The sequence below is a fragment of the Uloborus diversus genome, chromosome 4 (genome assembly GCF_026930045.1).
Source record: "Uloborus diversus isolate 005 chromosome 4, Udiv.v.3.1, whole genome shotgun sequence".
NCBI classification, from domain to species: Eukaryota; Metazoa; Arthropoda; class Arachnida; order Araneae; family Uloboridae; genus Uloborus; species Uloborus diversus.
In genome coordinates this window covers 142972167-142990099 of record NC_072734.1, presented here as the reverse complement: position 1 = coordinate 142990099, position 17933 = coordinate 142972167, and the positions used below count along the sequence as shown (strand labels likewise).

Sequence of the window (17933 nt, the reverse complement as noted above, 5' to 3'; positions counted from 1 at the left end):
TCTCTCTTTTTTTTTTTTTTTTTGGCTGATGAACAGTTTGAAAATTTCATCGCACTTAAAAAGTTTCTTTTTTTCTTCGGTCTTTGATTGAATTTCATTATCTCTTGAAGGTAAATTTCATTTCTTCTATGGTGTTTTTATATTTTTTTATTTTCTGTTTGGCTGAACATAATCATTTTAATTTAAATTAATCTTATCTTACCTTTAAACCAGCTTAACTCATTGGTGAATTCAACATTGTTTGACAAACCAACTTCAATATGTCTCTTCCCAGTTTCACCGACACGAAATTTTTTCCACTCCTGTTTTTCAGTTTCAATAATACCTTTTGATATATTAAAGGGGAGAGGAAATTTAAAATGCCAACGAGAATGGGGATAAACCCTTCAATAGCTAGGTTCAAACTCAAACAACAAACCCTTTTTGTGCACTTATATTTGATTTAAACTTTAAGTAATTACAACCACTAAGTTGACTAAACATAGGGGCACAAAAAGTCCCTTCCAATAATTGAGGGACTAGCACATTAAAGAGAGGCAAAACACTAGGACAGGGGTTCTCAAACCATTCCGAATGGCGGCACATTTTAAAGAATTAGAATTTTTTCACGGCAATAGTTCTACCTCTATTATATAGCCCCCCTTCCCCCCAACATAACGTCAGATACGTCACTGTGTTTACTAAAACTGCTCTCGAAAAACACTATAGAGCAGGGAGGGGTTCCCAAACTTTTCCAACTCGTGGCACACTTTGAAGAATTAGAATTTTCTCAGGATATGGAAGTATCTAGTTCTGTTATATACTTATCATTGTTACCATGGACGCTTCGTGGCACCCCTCAATTCTTCCAGCGGCACCCTCGGGTGCCGCGGTACCCAGTTTGGGAACCTCTGCTGTAGAGGTGCTGGAGAGCTAATTTTGTCGCGAATGGCAGAATAAAGGACATTCAAGCGATGTGTCACAATTTTCTCAAGCTATGATGAATCCATTTTTCAAGAGGAAACCTCAAAGTTTCAAACTCAATAGTTAATACGAATATGCATAATGGGAAATTCTGAAGTCAAGTAACAGAAAATTTGCTATTCAGTTACTAATCACGAGTTATGCCGGGCATTCACAAACTTGGAAAAAAATGAATCCAATACAGAGCATTCTTTAAATCGAACTAATCTATTGAAGAGAAGAAACGTGGGATGAATCCACACTAAATGAGGTAACATGAAATCACATAAGTCACCTGTCAAACTAACTAAACTACGAACTCTCTTTTTACGCACGAAATTTGTCCCTTGAGCTTCGTCATAATAATGTCATAACGTATCCTTAGTTAAAGACAAAAAAAAATATTAGGAAAAATTAAAAAAATGCTTTCTTTTTTTCAATAATCAAAGGATTTGAAAGATTTAAACATATCATTTGAACAGAATTTTTTTTTTTTTTTTTTTTTTTTTGAAGTGAAACTTTGTATGCGAGGGCTTTAAAATTCTAATTTGCAATGGGGTCGTTTCCAAAATTTTAAAAGTATTTTTTTCTGAAAGAGCATACTAAAAACATAGGATCTGACCATTTTTTAAATAATTTGTTTGTTTAATATTTTTAAAAAATAACTTAAATCGGCGCGCTTTCAATGTTTATGCTTCTATCCAATGACATCACAAATGATGAAATGCCATTCTGTATTGCCATTCACAGAGCAAAATATTTAATTCGCATCTTTACTCACGTGTATTGGCAACGATATGGTTGATAGCAAGCGTAGAGCGCAACTTTAATTCGCTTCTTGATTATCAATAACGTGGAATCGCGGTAGAAAGATGCGGCAAGGCAAAGTGCATAATTTGTGACGTCATCAAGACCACGCCTTGTTTCAAAAATCGAAAGTTTTAAAAAATTAATTAAAAAATAACTGTTGAAAAATAAAAGTATTTTCTGGGTCCTTGTTTTTTTTTTTTTTTTTTTTTTTTTTTTTTTTTTTTTTTTTTAAATCAATTTTAGTGACAAAAAGTACTACTTATGACTAAAGGAAAAAACCCCATTATAAAGTTGAAATTCTTCCGCTTTTTAATTGCTGCCAAAAATAATAAAAAAATAATAGCAATTATACAGTTAGGTTTTTTTTTTTTTTAGTTAAGAAATAAATTTCAAGGCTGAATCAAAACAAGCATATATGTATTTGTGGACTTCGTTAATTTTAAACCTTTCAAATAATGCAGGTTTTCGAAGATTTCTTTGGTTCAAATCAAGTCGTCAGTTTTAAGGCGTAATCCATATTGCATAAGTTCAGCCTTGAAATTAATTTGTTAACTTTTATTTTTCTTTGTTTTTGGCAGCCATTTAGAAGCGGATCTCGAGTATTGTTCAGTTTTTTTGTTGTTTCTAATCTATTTTCCTCCTTTGAACATACTATTTATGAATATGTCTAAGTCAGGCGCAGAAAAAACTAGAGCCTGGAGTGAGAGAAAACGTGCGGGTGAAGAGGCAGTTCAGAACTACAAAAGAAAGAGAAAAGTTTTGAACTTCTATTGTGTGTCTTTACGTCCCCTTTTATTTAAATGTAATTGTACCCGTTACAACTTTTTTTTCTCTTTTGTTCTATTGCATTAAAAGCAACAGTAAGGCAACACTTTTTTAAAAATACATAAAAACGGGGAATTTCTCCAATTTTTTCATTTATTACACCGCTTTGCGGAATCGTAAGATATTATCCGATTTTCATAATAAAATTTCGGTGTGAATTCTTTTCTTACAGCAACGTTTCAACGCTATAGCAACTCAGAAGTAAAAATTGTGTACCTTTAGTACCACTCTAATATTTATCTAAGATCGGTGCTGATATTTCAAGTCATTAAATGACTGATTTGAAAGACAAAAAGTAATAACAAAAAAAGAAGAATGATAAAGAGAGAGAGAGAGAATCAACACTGCTGCAGGATATTAACCTTCAAGGTTGAATTTAGATACGAGCTGCATTGTTACATTTTTATCTTGACTGACAGCATACGAAATCGGTGGTGAAGAAAAGTTAGGACTAATTTCCTTAATGAACTCATAATAAAAATTTTCGGAAAAATCAAATGGGCTTTGTTTACAAAAGCATCTATATCAACCTTCAATTTTATTAGAGGTAAGTTCATATTTTTTTATGTGTTGATGAGTAAGTTTATCCAGTTAGGAGCAAGCACGTAGCATTTTAGGAGTATGAAGTTTCAAAACTATTTTTGTAATATGTATTTTTACCGTAAATACTACTTTAATTTTAGCTAATTTTATTCCTTGACGTTGTTCGCTTCTGTATTATAGATCTATAGAAAAGTTATAAAAAAAGGGACACTTTTGTTTCTTTCATTTTTGTAATATTTTCTATTGATAATTATTTTTTTTCATTTATTATTTTTAACTGTCAGGATAATTTTATAACACATTCAGCAAGATATGAGAAAGTCTAAAATTGATAGGTATGCAGGGGTGCCCATATTGAGCAATAATAAAGAACAAAACTAAATAAGTCAAATTGCCTATTCATCCCTATGGGATTGAATGGGGCACTCATGATGATGAAAACCTCTCTATTTTAAAGTACGAAAAATGTCTGCGAAATGATTATTTTTATTTATATTATGAATGCTGACATGAATAAGTGACAAAAGAGTATTGTGTTAATAGCTAAATAAGGAAGAAAACAAAAATGTCTGTCCATTCAAAATTTGTAAATAACATCAAAAATGTTTGCCTTCTGTAAGAACTTATTCCACTACCTCGATTGAAAATAAAAAAATTTGAGTATCTGAAACTAAGAGCTAAAATATTTTTTGTACAAGGTGGTTGTGACCAAATAAGGCTATAAAGCCCAATAAGGTCAACCCACAGTTTTAACGCGGTAAAAGTTCGCTATATCTTGATTTTTATCTTCATCAGAAAACCTAACCGGTGATAAAGTGTTTTCAACAAGCAGTTTGTTGCCAACTGACAACAAACAAAGTCTTTTTTTTTTCGGAAGAGAGACAGCCTCGTTGGAAATATAATTGAGATATCATTTTTAATTACAAATAATTGTTTTAAATCTTTTTACCGTTAATTTAAATAATTTTTAATCCTTTTTTACCGTTAACTACGAGTGCAGAACCCATCTCTCTTTTTGCTCGTTCCGAGAACAAATCTCTTTTCGACGGGCCTTATCCTCCCGTTAGTCACCTGGAATTTACTGGCCCCAGAGAAAACATGCGATCACTCCTGTCTTCACGTGTTTCATTAGTGGTCAGCTAAGCCTGAGAGGGAGGCGGACACTAGATTTAAATGTGTGTTGCCAAACTTTAATGCTAGATTCTGAATTTTGCGAAAAAACTTGATAACAGAAATCGAAAGTCTCCCACAAATAGCGTTTTAAACAGAACATCAACCATTGTAGATTAATCTCTTCGTTTTTATTTTCATAATTTTATTAATTTATGCACATGTGATTTTTCATTTTGCTAAGAAATATGGGAAAGTGGATTACCAACCCCTTAAGAATTCTATCTAGAAGAAAGGACAATTTTCGCTTCGATTGGCTTTTTTTTTTTTCTTGCTAATACCACGAAGCGGTTTGGCGATTTTTTCTAAATTTTACCTACTTCGATTTTACAGTTTTCTACCAGAAAAAGACTTTAAGAACTTAAAAAATCATGTTAGAGCGATGTTTTCTCTTTCTGCATCCACTTACAAGTGTGAACAGACGTTTTCAAAATATATAGTATATTAAATCTAAGTATAGATCTTCTTTATCAGACGAAGATTTAAAATCACTCTTAATGATTGGCAGTACGAAGTTTGTCCCTGAATAGAGTGAAATTTTAAGTGGTAAACAAATGCAATCCTCTCATTAATCTTTCATATTTTTAAAAAATTTTAAAAGCTTTACACACATACGTGCTGTGTTCTCATTTATTTCTAAGTTTTTAATCATCATTAATTCAATGAAATAAATTTGTAGTACATTCCAATAGTTTTGTCTTGTATCAATCACTCATTAGTCTTTATTTCAGTTTTCTGAACTATTCTAAATTTTACAAGATTCCCCATCGTTATACTATAAGAGCTTTACGGGAGCTGGAAATATAATTTAGTTTAGCTAACTCCAAATATGTATAAGGAAATATGATAACTTAGAAGCAGGCCCAGAAATTTTCGAAAACCACCCCTGAGAGCTTAATTAAAAAAATATGTATGTATATACTCGCGATGCATAGTGGGGGCTTACGTTAAATAGACTATCTGAGCTAAAATATTGTTGGACTAGCCCGCCTCACCTCCAAAAATTTGCAATGTGGCCCGCGAGCGAAAAAGGTTGGAGACCCCTGTACTAGGGTATGAACCTTAAAGTGACCTTTATTCGGTACATTTATTTCAGTAGTTCTTAAAAGATAAAATGACTAAAATCCCAAAGCTTTTCCCCAAAATATAGTTTTGAATACTTTACTTTACAATTAATATCCTTTCTTGCGACATTGAAAGATATAACTTGAAATAATTAGATACCAAACCTTATAAGAACTCGGAATTATAAATAGAAATACTAATAATATCACCTATTACTTTGAAGCAAACATAAATTGTACTTTGAAGTAAACATAAATTGTTAATTTAGGGACTCAGAAAATCATTTCAATTACAACCCGAACATGTGTAAAGAACTTCTCAACTTTGTTTTAATCAAAAGTAATTTTAAAAAAAGAAAAATTTTTCAAAATTTCCATGCTGGAAGAGAAATAGGCGTGTCACGTTCATGTTTTGTTGTCTTTATGAAACGTTGTTTTGCAGAAAGTGCATGTTGTTTGAATACAATGACCATACAAAGAAATCAAAATACTTACACTACAATACTATACAAAGAAACCTAAAAGCTGTGTTAGGATGTTATGAAATGCTGGGCAACTTTCAAACTGACATTTTAGCCTAACATATTTAAATGAACTTGATCCAGGCCTAGTACAACTTTCTTCACTCCTTACTTACTAGACGGAACAGGGTTTCCTTGCTTCAGAGAAGAAATTGTCAAACATCACTGGGTCTTCCTAAGGCATCCTTTACATTTTCAATAGAAACTGGGGAACGTGATGCGATTCTATGCAATGGGCACCTCCAGCGTCGAGGCATCTTGTTCGACTTCGGTGTCAAAACTTATCATCCATAAAACAGAGGATTTTGCCAACAGCACCTCAGAAAAAGCGTAAGTGTTCGAGAAGAGCGTCATCAATGTCCCATAGACCGGAGTACATATCATACATCCTTAATCAAGAGCAAAGAGATCCGTACTTACACGTAAGCAATAACGCTTGCCTACAGTGGTGGTCAAAATTATAAAGACAAAATGAAAAACCACCAAATCTTCGCTGCAGTTGGTCGTAAAGTTATACAATTTTTATGACTGGTAACTAATAGTAAATGAAAATTATTTTTATAACATTTATTGGAAATATACAAAGGAACTTCTTATTCGTAGAAGGAAGTTTGAGTTCAGACGTCCGTGTGATATGGGCAAAATTATAAGGACAATTAGATTTACGTGTTCTGAAAAGCAAAATTTGTATGATTTTGTTCTGAAAACTGCGCTACGTAAAGATATAATTGTTTAGTAAACGATTGGGGAAGTCGCGTTATATTTTTAGTCATCTCGCTGGGTACAAAACTTAAAGAATTTGAGAAAAGGAAAGTGGTTGCTTAATAAAATTTCACGACGTATTGTACGTCAAATTGAAGCAAATTTGAATAGATAGAGATCGGTCAGTTAGAGCTTTCTCAAAAGTTCTGGCAAACAAGGTTGACAAAGACGAAAAAGTAGGAAATCTCTTGTTTCTGTGTGTGTGAAATTAGTGGTGATAAAAGACGAGCTTGCCCCAAAAAACAAACATCAAGAGATGTTAAATGGGAATTCAAGTTACGAACTGTTAAACATATTTTACAAAAAGAGAAAAACTTTCATTTTGTGAAACTAATGTCATGACAAACTCTAATAAAGTTCATAAGAGACCAAGGGTTGAGCATGCCAAAAATGCGTTGTTATGGGTACGAAGTGGGGTAATGTAATGTTTTTCGATGAGAAAAAGTTTAATTAGAATGAACTAGATGGTTTCTGATACTTCTGGTACGAATTCTGTGAAGGAAAAAAATCTCAAAGTGTATGTACATTTGGAGAAGGCTCAGTAATGGTCTGAGGAAGTTTGGCAACGGACGGAAACTGTACCAATATTTTTTGTGCAGGGCAGAATGAATTCTGAGAGCAATGTTGATGTACTGAGCAATATTTTTTTAACCAAAACCACTGTTAGTTACGAATTTAAACTATTTTTACAGCAGAATAATGCCTATTTACATGTTTCTTAAATCTCAAAACCATTGTTTGATGCTTATTTCATGAAATTACTGTACTGGCCGAGCAAAAGGCTCGATCTAAGTTTAATAATAATTTAGTGAGGTATTTTGGCACCCAAAGTATGAAAAAGTTTTATTCAGTAATCAGTATCGAAAAAAGCTAGGATTTTCTGTCGAAAAAGCCAGGATAAAAGTTTTAAGGAACGTTCTTCAACTTCCATGACATCAAAGTGGTTGAAAAAAAAGGGATATTGTTGATTACTGGATTTTTCAGGGCTAAACGCTCGTTGTCTTTATAATTTTGCCCAGTTTAAACAATGCCTTTTTTTTTATTATTCACTGCAAAATATTTATATTTCGTATTTACAAATGTTCTGCATTCCACAATGATTTCTATAATAAAAAGGCATTTTGTATATAAATTTCACTGAGTTATTTCAGATTTTTTTTTCTGTGCAATTTTTCTGCTGGCCTTATAATTCTGACCACCACTGTAGTCCATAACACTGTAAGTAGCGTATCTATACTTCTTGAATATTTTCCTGATTCTAGCCAAGGAAATCTCCAAGCAAATCAGTTTACATCTACAATCTAACGACAAACTGAATCTACTCGTACCTGAGAACAGCATAGTGCACTATTAGTCAATAGACCACTTGCAATGAAGATGGCGCCATTGTAAACGGAGTCTTCGATGGTTCTTTGAGAGTGGAACACATACAACAATCTTCGGGCGTAACGATAACTTTTTTGTAAATGTTTTTCAACAGTTTTTTGATATAGTTAAGCTTCCAAGGCGGCCCGAAGTTATTGTGCCTAGCCGGTTTCTTTTCTGTGAATCATCGTCTATTCTTGTGTGAAGAATAGACGAATTCCATTTGAGTTTCTTACTGAAAGAATGATTTCCTCTCCCCCAATATGTCTGCTAAACTGTTCGTTCATTTCAAATGGTGCAGAAAGTCAAGAAATGATACAGTGAGCTCTATATTGAATGCACAGGCAACAACTGTAATTTGGTGCCCTTCTCCTAACTTTCCTGTTTTTTCTTGTTTTTTTTTCCCACCAGGAAACTATCTAAATAATACCCAGGAAGATATGCCCAGAATTTCACTCCTTCCAAAAACTACTCTTTCGTCGATTTCCAGACCTAACGAGAACTCATTTTACTAGGAGATTCCTCTTAAAGTCTTACTTTGGGACTACTTACATTCTTTGGGAAAACGCAAAGATGCAGTTAGAGTTATTTTTATGTGTTCTCGGCATAATTTTTCTCATTACTAATAACAATTTGATCGTTTCCATCTCTAGCTTTGCAAGAAGCATTCTGCTGAAAATGGATCCAAAAGTGTTGGGAAGCATTAATATTCCACCTTGGCCTATAACCGTGGCCATCACAGCCCTAGTCCTAGCAGTAATAATAAACTATTTCACGAAAGATAAAAAATTACCACCAGGGCCAAAAGGGCTTCCTTACTTTGGATATTTACCATTTCTCAAGAAAGAGCGTCTCCATGTTCAACTGGAAGAACTCGGGAAGAAATATGGAGACCTTTTCAGCTTCACCAGTACAGGGTTGCTTTTCCTTCATTTGGGATCCCACAAAGCCTTAAGAGAAGTCTTAGTATCGAAAAGTGACTGCTTCGAGATCAAAGCCAAGTTTGACGGTATTCTGTTCGATGAAGGTAATTTCTGCATTTATTCTCTATTCGTTACCTCTAAAACCTCTCTTTAACACAGGCTCTTGTTAAACATATTATGCAGTTTTAAATTTACAGTATGTCAGAGTAACTATTTAAAAAATAAAAAATATTGGTGTCTTCTTTCTAGCAAAAAGGAAACAATTCATTTTTTCCAAATTTTCAATTACTCAGTAGACTATATTAGAAGGACGAGTTAAAATTATGGTAACAGAAAATGGCTCCTATGAAACTGAGGGAAGAGGGAACGGCCACATAGGGAAGAATCAGGCTTTTGAATTTGATTGGGGAGATAACAGCAACATTTATCAGCACTTCCGCAATTTGGGCATAGTTCTAGAGGAAGTCTTCAGGAACACTGCACCTATCATAATACTGAAAACAGAGCTTTCGTACCCCCGAATTTAACAAGCGCTTTACGCGTACCCTGTATGTTTTCTTATTTGACTGTACAACACGGGATGGGTCTTAATCTGAAGACAACCCTCCTCTAGACAACTCTGTCTAACCTTTTTTTTTTTTTTTTTCAAACTGATAGTCTTCATGATTTGCAGGTCCTCGAGGACATCATCTCGCCATTTTTTTTTAAATCTTGATTGCAGTTTATTGCACATTGGCTTCCAATGTAGAATTCTTCGATTCTTGCCCCTTAATTGTCAGTATGTCTCTAGATGGGGTGAAACTACGATAATCGCATCGGAGGTCATTTAGCGGCACTGAGATGCGAAAGTTGGACTTTCCAAATTCGATGCCTTGTTCACTTGGCTACCCATGGCCGATCCGTTTTCTTCGTAGTTCGTTTTCTCTCTAGAGTCACGCTTTTTTTTTTTTTCAACTAACTTATACTCACGTTTTAAATCGACATCTGAAGATAACAATATTTTTATTTACTTTTAATCGTTTCTTTTTCGCAGGCCTGTTCTTTGTAGATGGCGAGTGTTGGAGAATCCTCCGCAGATTCTATACCCAGTACTTGAAAGAGTGCGGCTTTTCTTCTGTCAAGGATGAGAAAGCGGGGGCTTTTTATGACTCCACCCATGCCATCATCTCAGACCTCAAGGCATCGAAAGGCAAACCATTCAACATCACAGACGACATGATGAACAGAAGCACCTACATCATGCGCAAGATCCTTTTCGGTGAATACGGCATGTCAAACGACGAACTTCGGGACTTTAACCAAGTTTACGAAGAATTGTTCAGTGGTTTAACTGACATGCGTTTCTTTTTGTGCTCTAGCACAATAAGGTAAGTAAGTACCTCTTTCCAAAGTAAGTAAGTGCCTTTTTTGAAATAACGGCTCCTTCTGGAATTGCGTTAGCTAAATATCTACGACAAAAGTTGTTTCGATACATTCTCCCCATCTCTTAAACAAAAAAAAAATGAGGAAATGTTTAAATATTTGATGCCATTCCTCTCCCTCCCCCACCCTTTCTTCTTTTTGAGCAATCACATTGCTTATTGTTCTCACTTGACGGTTTTGATGTCTTATGATTTTATTTTCCCCCGCCTCCCTCTGCAGCACCGCCGTCGACCGGTCTCACGATGTCTAGCGAAAACCATATCCAGGTTGCGTCCATATCCTACTCACACACGCATACATACACACACCTACACATACACACAAGCACACAAACACACACACATACGCACACACACGTATACATACACACCTACAAAAACACACACATACGCACACACACATGCACACGTACACACACACACATACACACACACGCACGCTCACACACGTATACATACACACCTTCACAAACACACATATACGCACACAAACACACATATACGCACACACACACCCGCACACACACACGTACACACACGCACGCGCACACACACACACACATATACACACACGCACGCGCACACACACACACACATACGCACACGACAGCACACACAAACGCACACACACACGCATACACACTCACTCATGCCTGCACACATACGCACACACACATGCACACGTACACACACACACATACACACACACGCACGCTCACACACGTATACATACACACCTTCACAAGCACACATATACGCACACAAACACACATATACGCACACAAACACACATATACGCACACACACACCCGCACACACACGTACACACACGCACGCGCACACACACACACACACATATACACACACGCACGCGCACACACACATACACATACGCACACGACAGCACACACAAACGCACACACACGCATACACACTCACTCATGCCTGCACACAGACACAAACATACACGCCTACATACAAACACACTCGTGATTGCGAAAAACATAATTTGAATACAAGATGTCAAAATTCAGTTTTTTTTTTTTTTTTTTTTTTTTTTTTTGATAGAAACGACCTTAGAACTTTTGATGAATGAAAAATGTTGCATTGTTAATATTTTACTAAAGCAAACGTAACATGCACTCAATTAAGACCACTAAAATATAAACTTTTTCTTATAGGAAACCTCTTTGTTTTATCAATATAACAGCCAGAGACCACATGCACTACGCTAATCAAAAATTCATGAACGCCGAAAACGCCCAAATTTGAAGTCACCGCAAAGCGATGAAGCCTTCAAAACACTAGCATATCCATACGCTTCACCACAAGTCTGTGTCTTTGAAATCGTTGTTCTTAAGAATCTTACTAATATTATATATGCGAAAGTTTGTCTGTATGGATGTATGGATGGATGTATGGATGTTTGTTACTCTTTCACGCAAAAACTACTGAACGGATTTTGATGAAACTTTACAATAATATAGCTTATGCATCAGAATAACACATAGGGTAGTTTTCGTCCCGTTATGGGGGGCAAAACCCCCTTAGGGGGGCAATAAAACACAGTTTTTGTATAAATTCTCTAATATTGGGATGAAAAAATGCTTGCACATATTTACATTATATGTCCATCGAAAGCTCTGATTTTTCTGCTGAAGATGGCACCTGTTCAAAATTTCTAAGTAGAATAAAAAACGAGTTATGAGCTTTTTAGATCCATGTTCGAAGGCTTTCCTCAACTCAATACAGTATTTAGTGTATCATCTCAACTCCCTGTCGATAGCGACAATTGTTGTATTGTTGACTTTCTTTGCTTTTCGTGATTGTTCAAGGCTTTTCTCAAGTCAAATCTTGAAGTAAGATTTTTGCACAAGATTGGCAAATAATACATGATTTGGCTGATGATTTTCCATTTAAACGGAACTTTAAAGTAATTAATGGTTTTTATTATTATTTATGCTAATTGAACACTTACTCATTATCCAAACAACCAGCAGATCGCCAAAATTTTTGCAGAAAGATTTCCGTAGCTGATGCATTTGGCAGTTTTTTCAACGTTGCTGTTTTTGAAGCCGAAGACTACGTCATAATGTTTCTCAGCTTTCACCATGTAAACAAAATATCGCCAATCAAAGAATTTTCAAAAGACTTTTTTTACTGTGTTAAATAATCCAGCAACTAAATTAGGCAAATCCATAAACAGCACAAAAACTTCCATTAATTTTCCTTTTTGCACAATTTCAAACAATCACCAAATTTTATTACTTATTTTGGTAACATTTCGGATGAAACTGTTTAGCGCCATTTTATGGTGACCAAAAATATCTCAGCATCTGGCGACGATATCTCTGTAACGAAAATTAATATCATATCGTTTTACAAAGTAAGGAAAGAATGGGGGAGCATCATCGAAGGTACCTCGAAACGACTTTCGCAAATTCGGTAAAATCGCACCAAGAGCCACAATGATTGAAATTTCCCGAAATAACTAAAGCAAGTATAAGGGGATTACGAGCGCAGCTACTTTTTTTTAATCACTTCGTACTTCATTAGCCATACAGAGAAGGTTTTAGATTCCATGTTTAAAAAAAAGTATCAACAGATTAATCTTTTTAAACATGAGAAGATTAATTTCATGTTTTTTAAATTTGTATATGCTTAAATATAGTGCTTTCGTTTCTAAATCAATACTACTTTGTTTTTATACTTATTGCTATTTTAGTTTTATGGGTAAGGAAGAAACTCGATTTTTAATCACGTCAAAAAGATGTGTTTTAAATTCTTTTACTTAAAACAGAAAACAAAAGCAAGTAACGATTTTTTCTAATAATTATTACTGACCCAGGCAACGCCGGGTATTTTTGCTAGTTAGTAATATTTCTGGAATGTAATAGATTTCTTCTATTTTAAATTAACATTTTATCTCAAAAAATCTTTTCAATCGTGAATTTTTATTTATTTATGCTTAAAAATAAAATTATTGCCCTATTGAGTACTCATACTATACTTGGCCAATTTGCTGACTACTCGATACTCGGCAGATATTTTTATTTTTCCTCCTCTTTTTTATTTGAACCTTCTTTTATTGCAATCAGTTAAGTAGGTTTTGATACTGTTTTGTTGATAGAAATTTTAAAACGATGTTTTTCACATCCTTAGGAAAGCGTAAATATATACGGTCAATTTGCAGTTCAAATAAACTGTTAGGGTTACTGCAGTAACTGACCAATGGCTGCTGAAAGAGGTAAAGCAAAGACCTACCCACTTACATCTGTCCAATTACACATCTGCCCCATCCGATCAAAACTGAAGTATTTTACCACTTTGGCGAAAGACTTAAATCACCGGAAGGTGGCGTATCCGATGTCTAGCACTACGAATTGTTTAATTTCCTATGACGCTTTAGAACAAAGAATATTTTTAATGCTGCAGACGATAATTAAGTCCTATTCTAAGTTACTGCCAGTCACTTTTTATTTTTAAAATAAAATTTAAATTTATAGTGAAAGTCGAATCATTACAAAATGAGAAAACACATGTTGCAAATAAAATTATATTTATTTATGATATACCAAGGCGAGCGTGGCAAAACTTAAATAAAAGATTGATCTTAGATGGTTAAAGGAAAAGAAGAAAAATAATGTTATCTATTTTCTTTAGGAGTCTTCTTACCTTTCGGAATCATGTTTTTAATAATGCACTGAGAAGTTATCGAAAGCTGCAAGACGTATTGCTCAAGATTATTCGAAGGCATGAAGAAACGCTTGACGAAAATCATGTACGAGACGTTGTCGATGCATTCTTAATGGAACGAGTGATCAGAAAAAGGAAAGACGATGGAACTGCAGAATTTTTCACGGGTAAGCAATTTTTTCATGATTGACTTCAGAATTGGTAATTTCAAAACATCAAAAAGTAAATCAATGCTGCCAAGCTTTACGTTACAGACTTACAGGATAGAATATGTTTGTAATTTTACCTTTTATTGATTTGTATCACTTTTACTTCCATGTGCAGGAATTAATGTATTCGTGGATATTTTTTAACTCAAATTTTGATTTAATTAATATTTTTTTACTCACCCCAGAATAAATGTTGAGAGTTTTTTCGGTACGTCCGCACATCCACTGCAGTGTACCCTACGAAACCCAGGTGAAATAATCATTTTAACCAAACCAGAATTAATTGTAACGAATTTTCTCGTGACATCTCTATGTGCGTACAAATGTATGTATCTCATATAACTCGAAAACGATGTGTCATAGAAATTTTAATTTTGTGTACTTTGAGTGGGTTGTGCACCTCCCCTTCTGATCACACTCGGATCTTTCAAAAGGGGTCTTTATTCGTTCTTTGTGGCAAATCGAAGTTAATTTCATTGCAGACTACAATAATGTCATAATTGGTCTTATATCGCCAAAATTTTGATCGTCAAGTATTTTTCACCATGTTGGTGACACATCGGCAAGTTCGCAGCAAAAAAAAAAACATTTTTTTTTTTTTTTCAAATTTTGTGTCAGTTTGGCGCTGTTCTCGAAACTTAGTGACATACATTTTCAATCGACGTTGAAACTTAGAAAATGAATGGATGTGGTCTGAATATAAGTGCACCAGTAACAGACATGCTTAAGACATCGCTCTCAGGTTAACTCAATTTTCTGACCCTTTTAACGTATTTAGAATTTTTAAACTATTTTTCACTCATGCAACTACATTTCATCTAACTTGTGGCTGCTTCTGAACCCTCTGAATTAGTTAATTCTATTTTTATTTGAACAATTTCGAAAAAAAAGTCCGACGTCCAGTAACAGACACCGAAAAATCTGATGACACCCAGTAACAAATATGAGAAAAGAAGGAGTAATGGACAAAATTCCCTTTTCCTCTTCAAAATGTGAAAAAGTTCTTTACTTTTCAGAGCTAAATCCTTATTTAATTCAAATGAACATAAAATACTAGCTGACCTCGTGGTTCCGGTTTATAACCTTCCACCACTGCCTTGTAAATACCAACTGGCTAAAAAAATTCACTCTGATAACACTAGATGGTTGCACCGTATTCATGGGCCATAACAACATCAGTTTTACCAGCCTAAAATTCTTATTATTTAAAACCAAACTTACGACTGTCTGTTACTGGACCCTTGTCTGTTTCTCTAGTACCATAAACGCAGGCAACTTTGGCCCAGATTTATAACTTTTCGCATTCTTTTCTGAATAACTTTGTAACTATTCATATTTCCAAGCTGTGGAAACTTGTTTTACGCATCTAAAAGTCTCTTAATTTAATTTTTGAATAGTGATCTGTTTATTTCCAAGTATTTTTACACTTTATTAGTATTTTTAATTTGGGCCAATGTTACCCTTGCGTTTGGGTTACTTTGACCCAAAGTGGTTTCCTCGTTTTAAAATCGCTGTAGAACTAACTAACTAGAGTCAAAAAATGCATGTGTTCTTACGAAAAACTATTTATTTGAATGAAAAATACATTTTAAAGTAGTTTGAGGTAATACATATTTGTTTTAAGGAAAATTATTATTATTATTGTTTAATATGTGTGTGCATACTTAGTTATTGCCTCAGAAATTACCAACGGAGAACAGTCAACTTTTCATCAGTTTTGGAGGTTGGATAATTTTATGAAAACAACACCAATCGTAAAACAAAGGATCCTAAATTTTCGGTCACTTCCAAAACTTTTTGATGCATTCCATTTGCTCTCAAAATTCGCTCCTTGTTCTCTCGCATCAACAACTATCTTTTTGGAAGCCTGAGCTCATTCCGTTCTACAATAATAAAATTTCAAAAACTTTCCAACAAATTTAGCAATATTTATAATATGTAGATGCAACTGGGTAAACCTTTTACTAAACCTCCTGCAATTTATAATTCCTCTTTCTCTTCCATAATGAAAGCCATGTAACTGAGCCCTGATGAATTGAGACTGCAATCTCTCTATTTATCCGTTGGCAATAATTTCAGGGGGGGGGTTTGTTTTTCCTGTTTAGAATCTTAATTTTAGCTACTCATTACTTTTCCAAATCTCTCTGGCAGATTTTTTCAAGTTTTTATGCTGAGCCAAAGAAGGTCGTAATTTTTAGGTAATTAGATATGTTGTCATTGGCATTTTATTAAAAAAAACCTAAACAAAAATCAGAAGTAAAACTATACAGCAGCATAGAGTGTTAAATAGTGCTCGTAAATAGGTGCTTAAAAAATTCTTAGCTGATGTAGAACTGCTTCTACATGGAGAAGTTTGAGAGGTTATGAAGGCACGTGTTAGCACAAGGAATGCAGAACCACTAGCTTTGCTTCTTGAGCAGAGCTACCGAACTGCTTGGTATACATAATTGAGTGCTTGGGGATGCTCTCTAGTGAAGTATGTCAAAATATGTTGAAAAAATTGGACCCTGAAAGTTGACATAGGACGTTATATCTTTTTATCCATTTGGGCCAAAGAAGGACCCTAAGGCCAAAGTAGTCCGCGTTTACGGTACCGTTACCCTATTTTCTGTATCGGTTAATGACAAGCTAAGGATGTAATTATTTTTTTTCTCACTCTAAGCCACTGTTTTATTGCACCTTTGCTCTTTATAGAAAATAGAACTCGTAAGTAGGCTTGCCAGACGTCTCGGTTTTCTGACAAAATCCCGGTATCCCGGCCGGTTTGCTTCACGTCCCGATGAAAGATGAATTTAATTATTGATGACCAAAAATGTATAAAAATAATTAACTGTAAAATATTATGTAGGATAGCTACTACATAATCTTTTACAGTTAATTTAATGTGATTTAAAGCATAGACTTCTAAAATTACTGTCGGACCAGCTTGTGAGGATTTTTACAGCAAGATTAAAAGCAAAAAAGACTTTCTAAAAACGTTCTAGCTAATGAAAAATACATGTAATTGTTCAAGTGTAATTCCTCATTCAAAGTATTTTATATCACTTAAGTAACCAATAAATATTTACCAGTAAGAAATAGAATGTTTAAATGTATCTGCTTGCTTCATTTATTATTTATTACCACTAGCTTAGGCTCATAATTGGTAACCATTTATTCATAGCATTGAGAATGAACTACCCTCTAAACCACGTTAAAGCCAGCCAGGGGTTGTTCCCTTTTGAATACTTGCGCCGGGGGAAGGGGGAGATTCTGGTGTCCCGGTTAAACATTTGAAAAATCTGGCAAGCCTACACATAGATTTTGTGTAATTTTAAATCTCAGACGCTATAACAAGGACATCACCTTTCCTTACATTTGAAAGTGCCATTCCCTATATATTCACCTTACTTTTATAGATGCAGGAAACTGTCTAAAAAGTTTATGTATTAAAGAAATGTAACTTCTAATGTGCGTATTCATCGATTATTTAATAGGCATTCAGTTAAGTAGTTTGAGTTCCACAAAAAATTTAAAACTCAATTTTGAATACTAGCTCTACTGCAAGCTATCAACAATGATGTAAAATAGTATAAATTTTCCATTGTATCATGTTTTTAGTTGTATAACCTCATAGCTTTTTAATTTTTACCGAAAGAAAAAAAAAGAGAAACAAGAAGTTCCGCCTAGAACTATACGAGCC

At 34.3% G+C, this 17933-nt stretch overlaps 1 protein-coding gene across 1 annotated transcript in view; it reads left to right on the top strand.

The window, feature by feature from the left end:
• Positions 1–2893: 2893 nt before the first annotated feature.
• LOC129220883 (uncharacterized) overlaps positions 2894–17933 on the top strand; it is a 53434-nt gene continuing 38394 nt past the window's right edge. The window contains exons 1-4 of the mRNA XM_054855317.1: positions 2894–3124; positions 8656–9029; positions 9959–10292; positions 14010–14209. Of these exons, the coding sequence (XP_054711292.1) occupies positions 8681–9029; positions 9959–10292; positions 14010–14209 (883 nt within the window). The 5' untranslated portion in view covers positions 2894–3124; positions 8656–8680. The remainder of the gene's footprint in view (positions 3125–8655; positions 9030–9958; positions 10293–14009; positions 14210–17933) is intronic.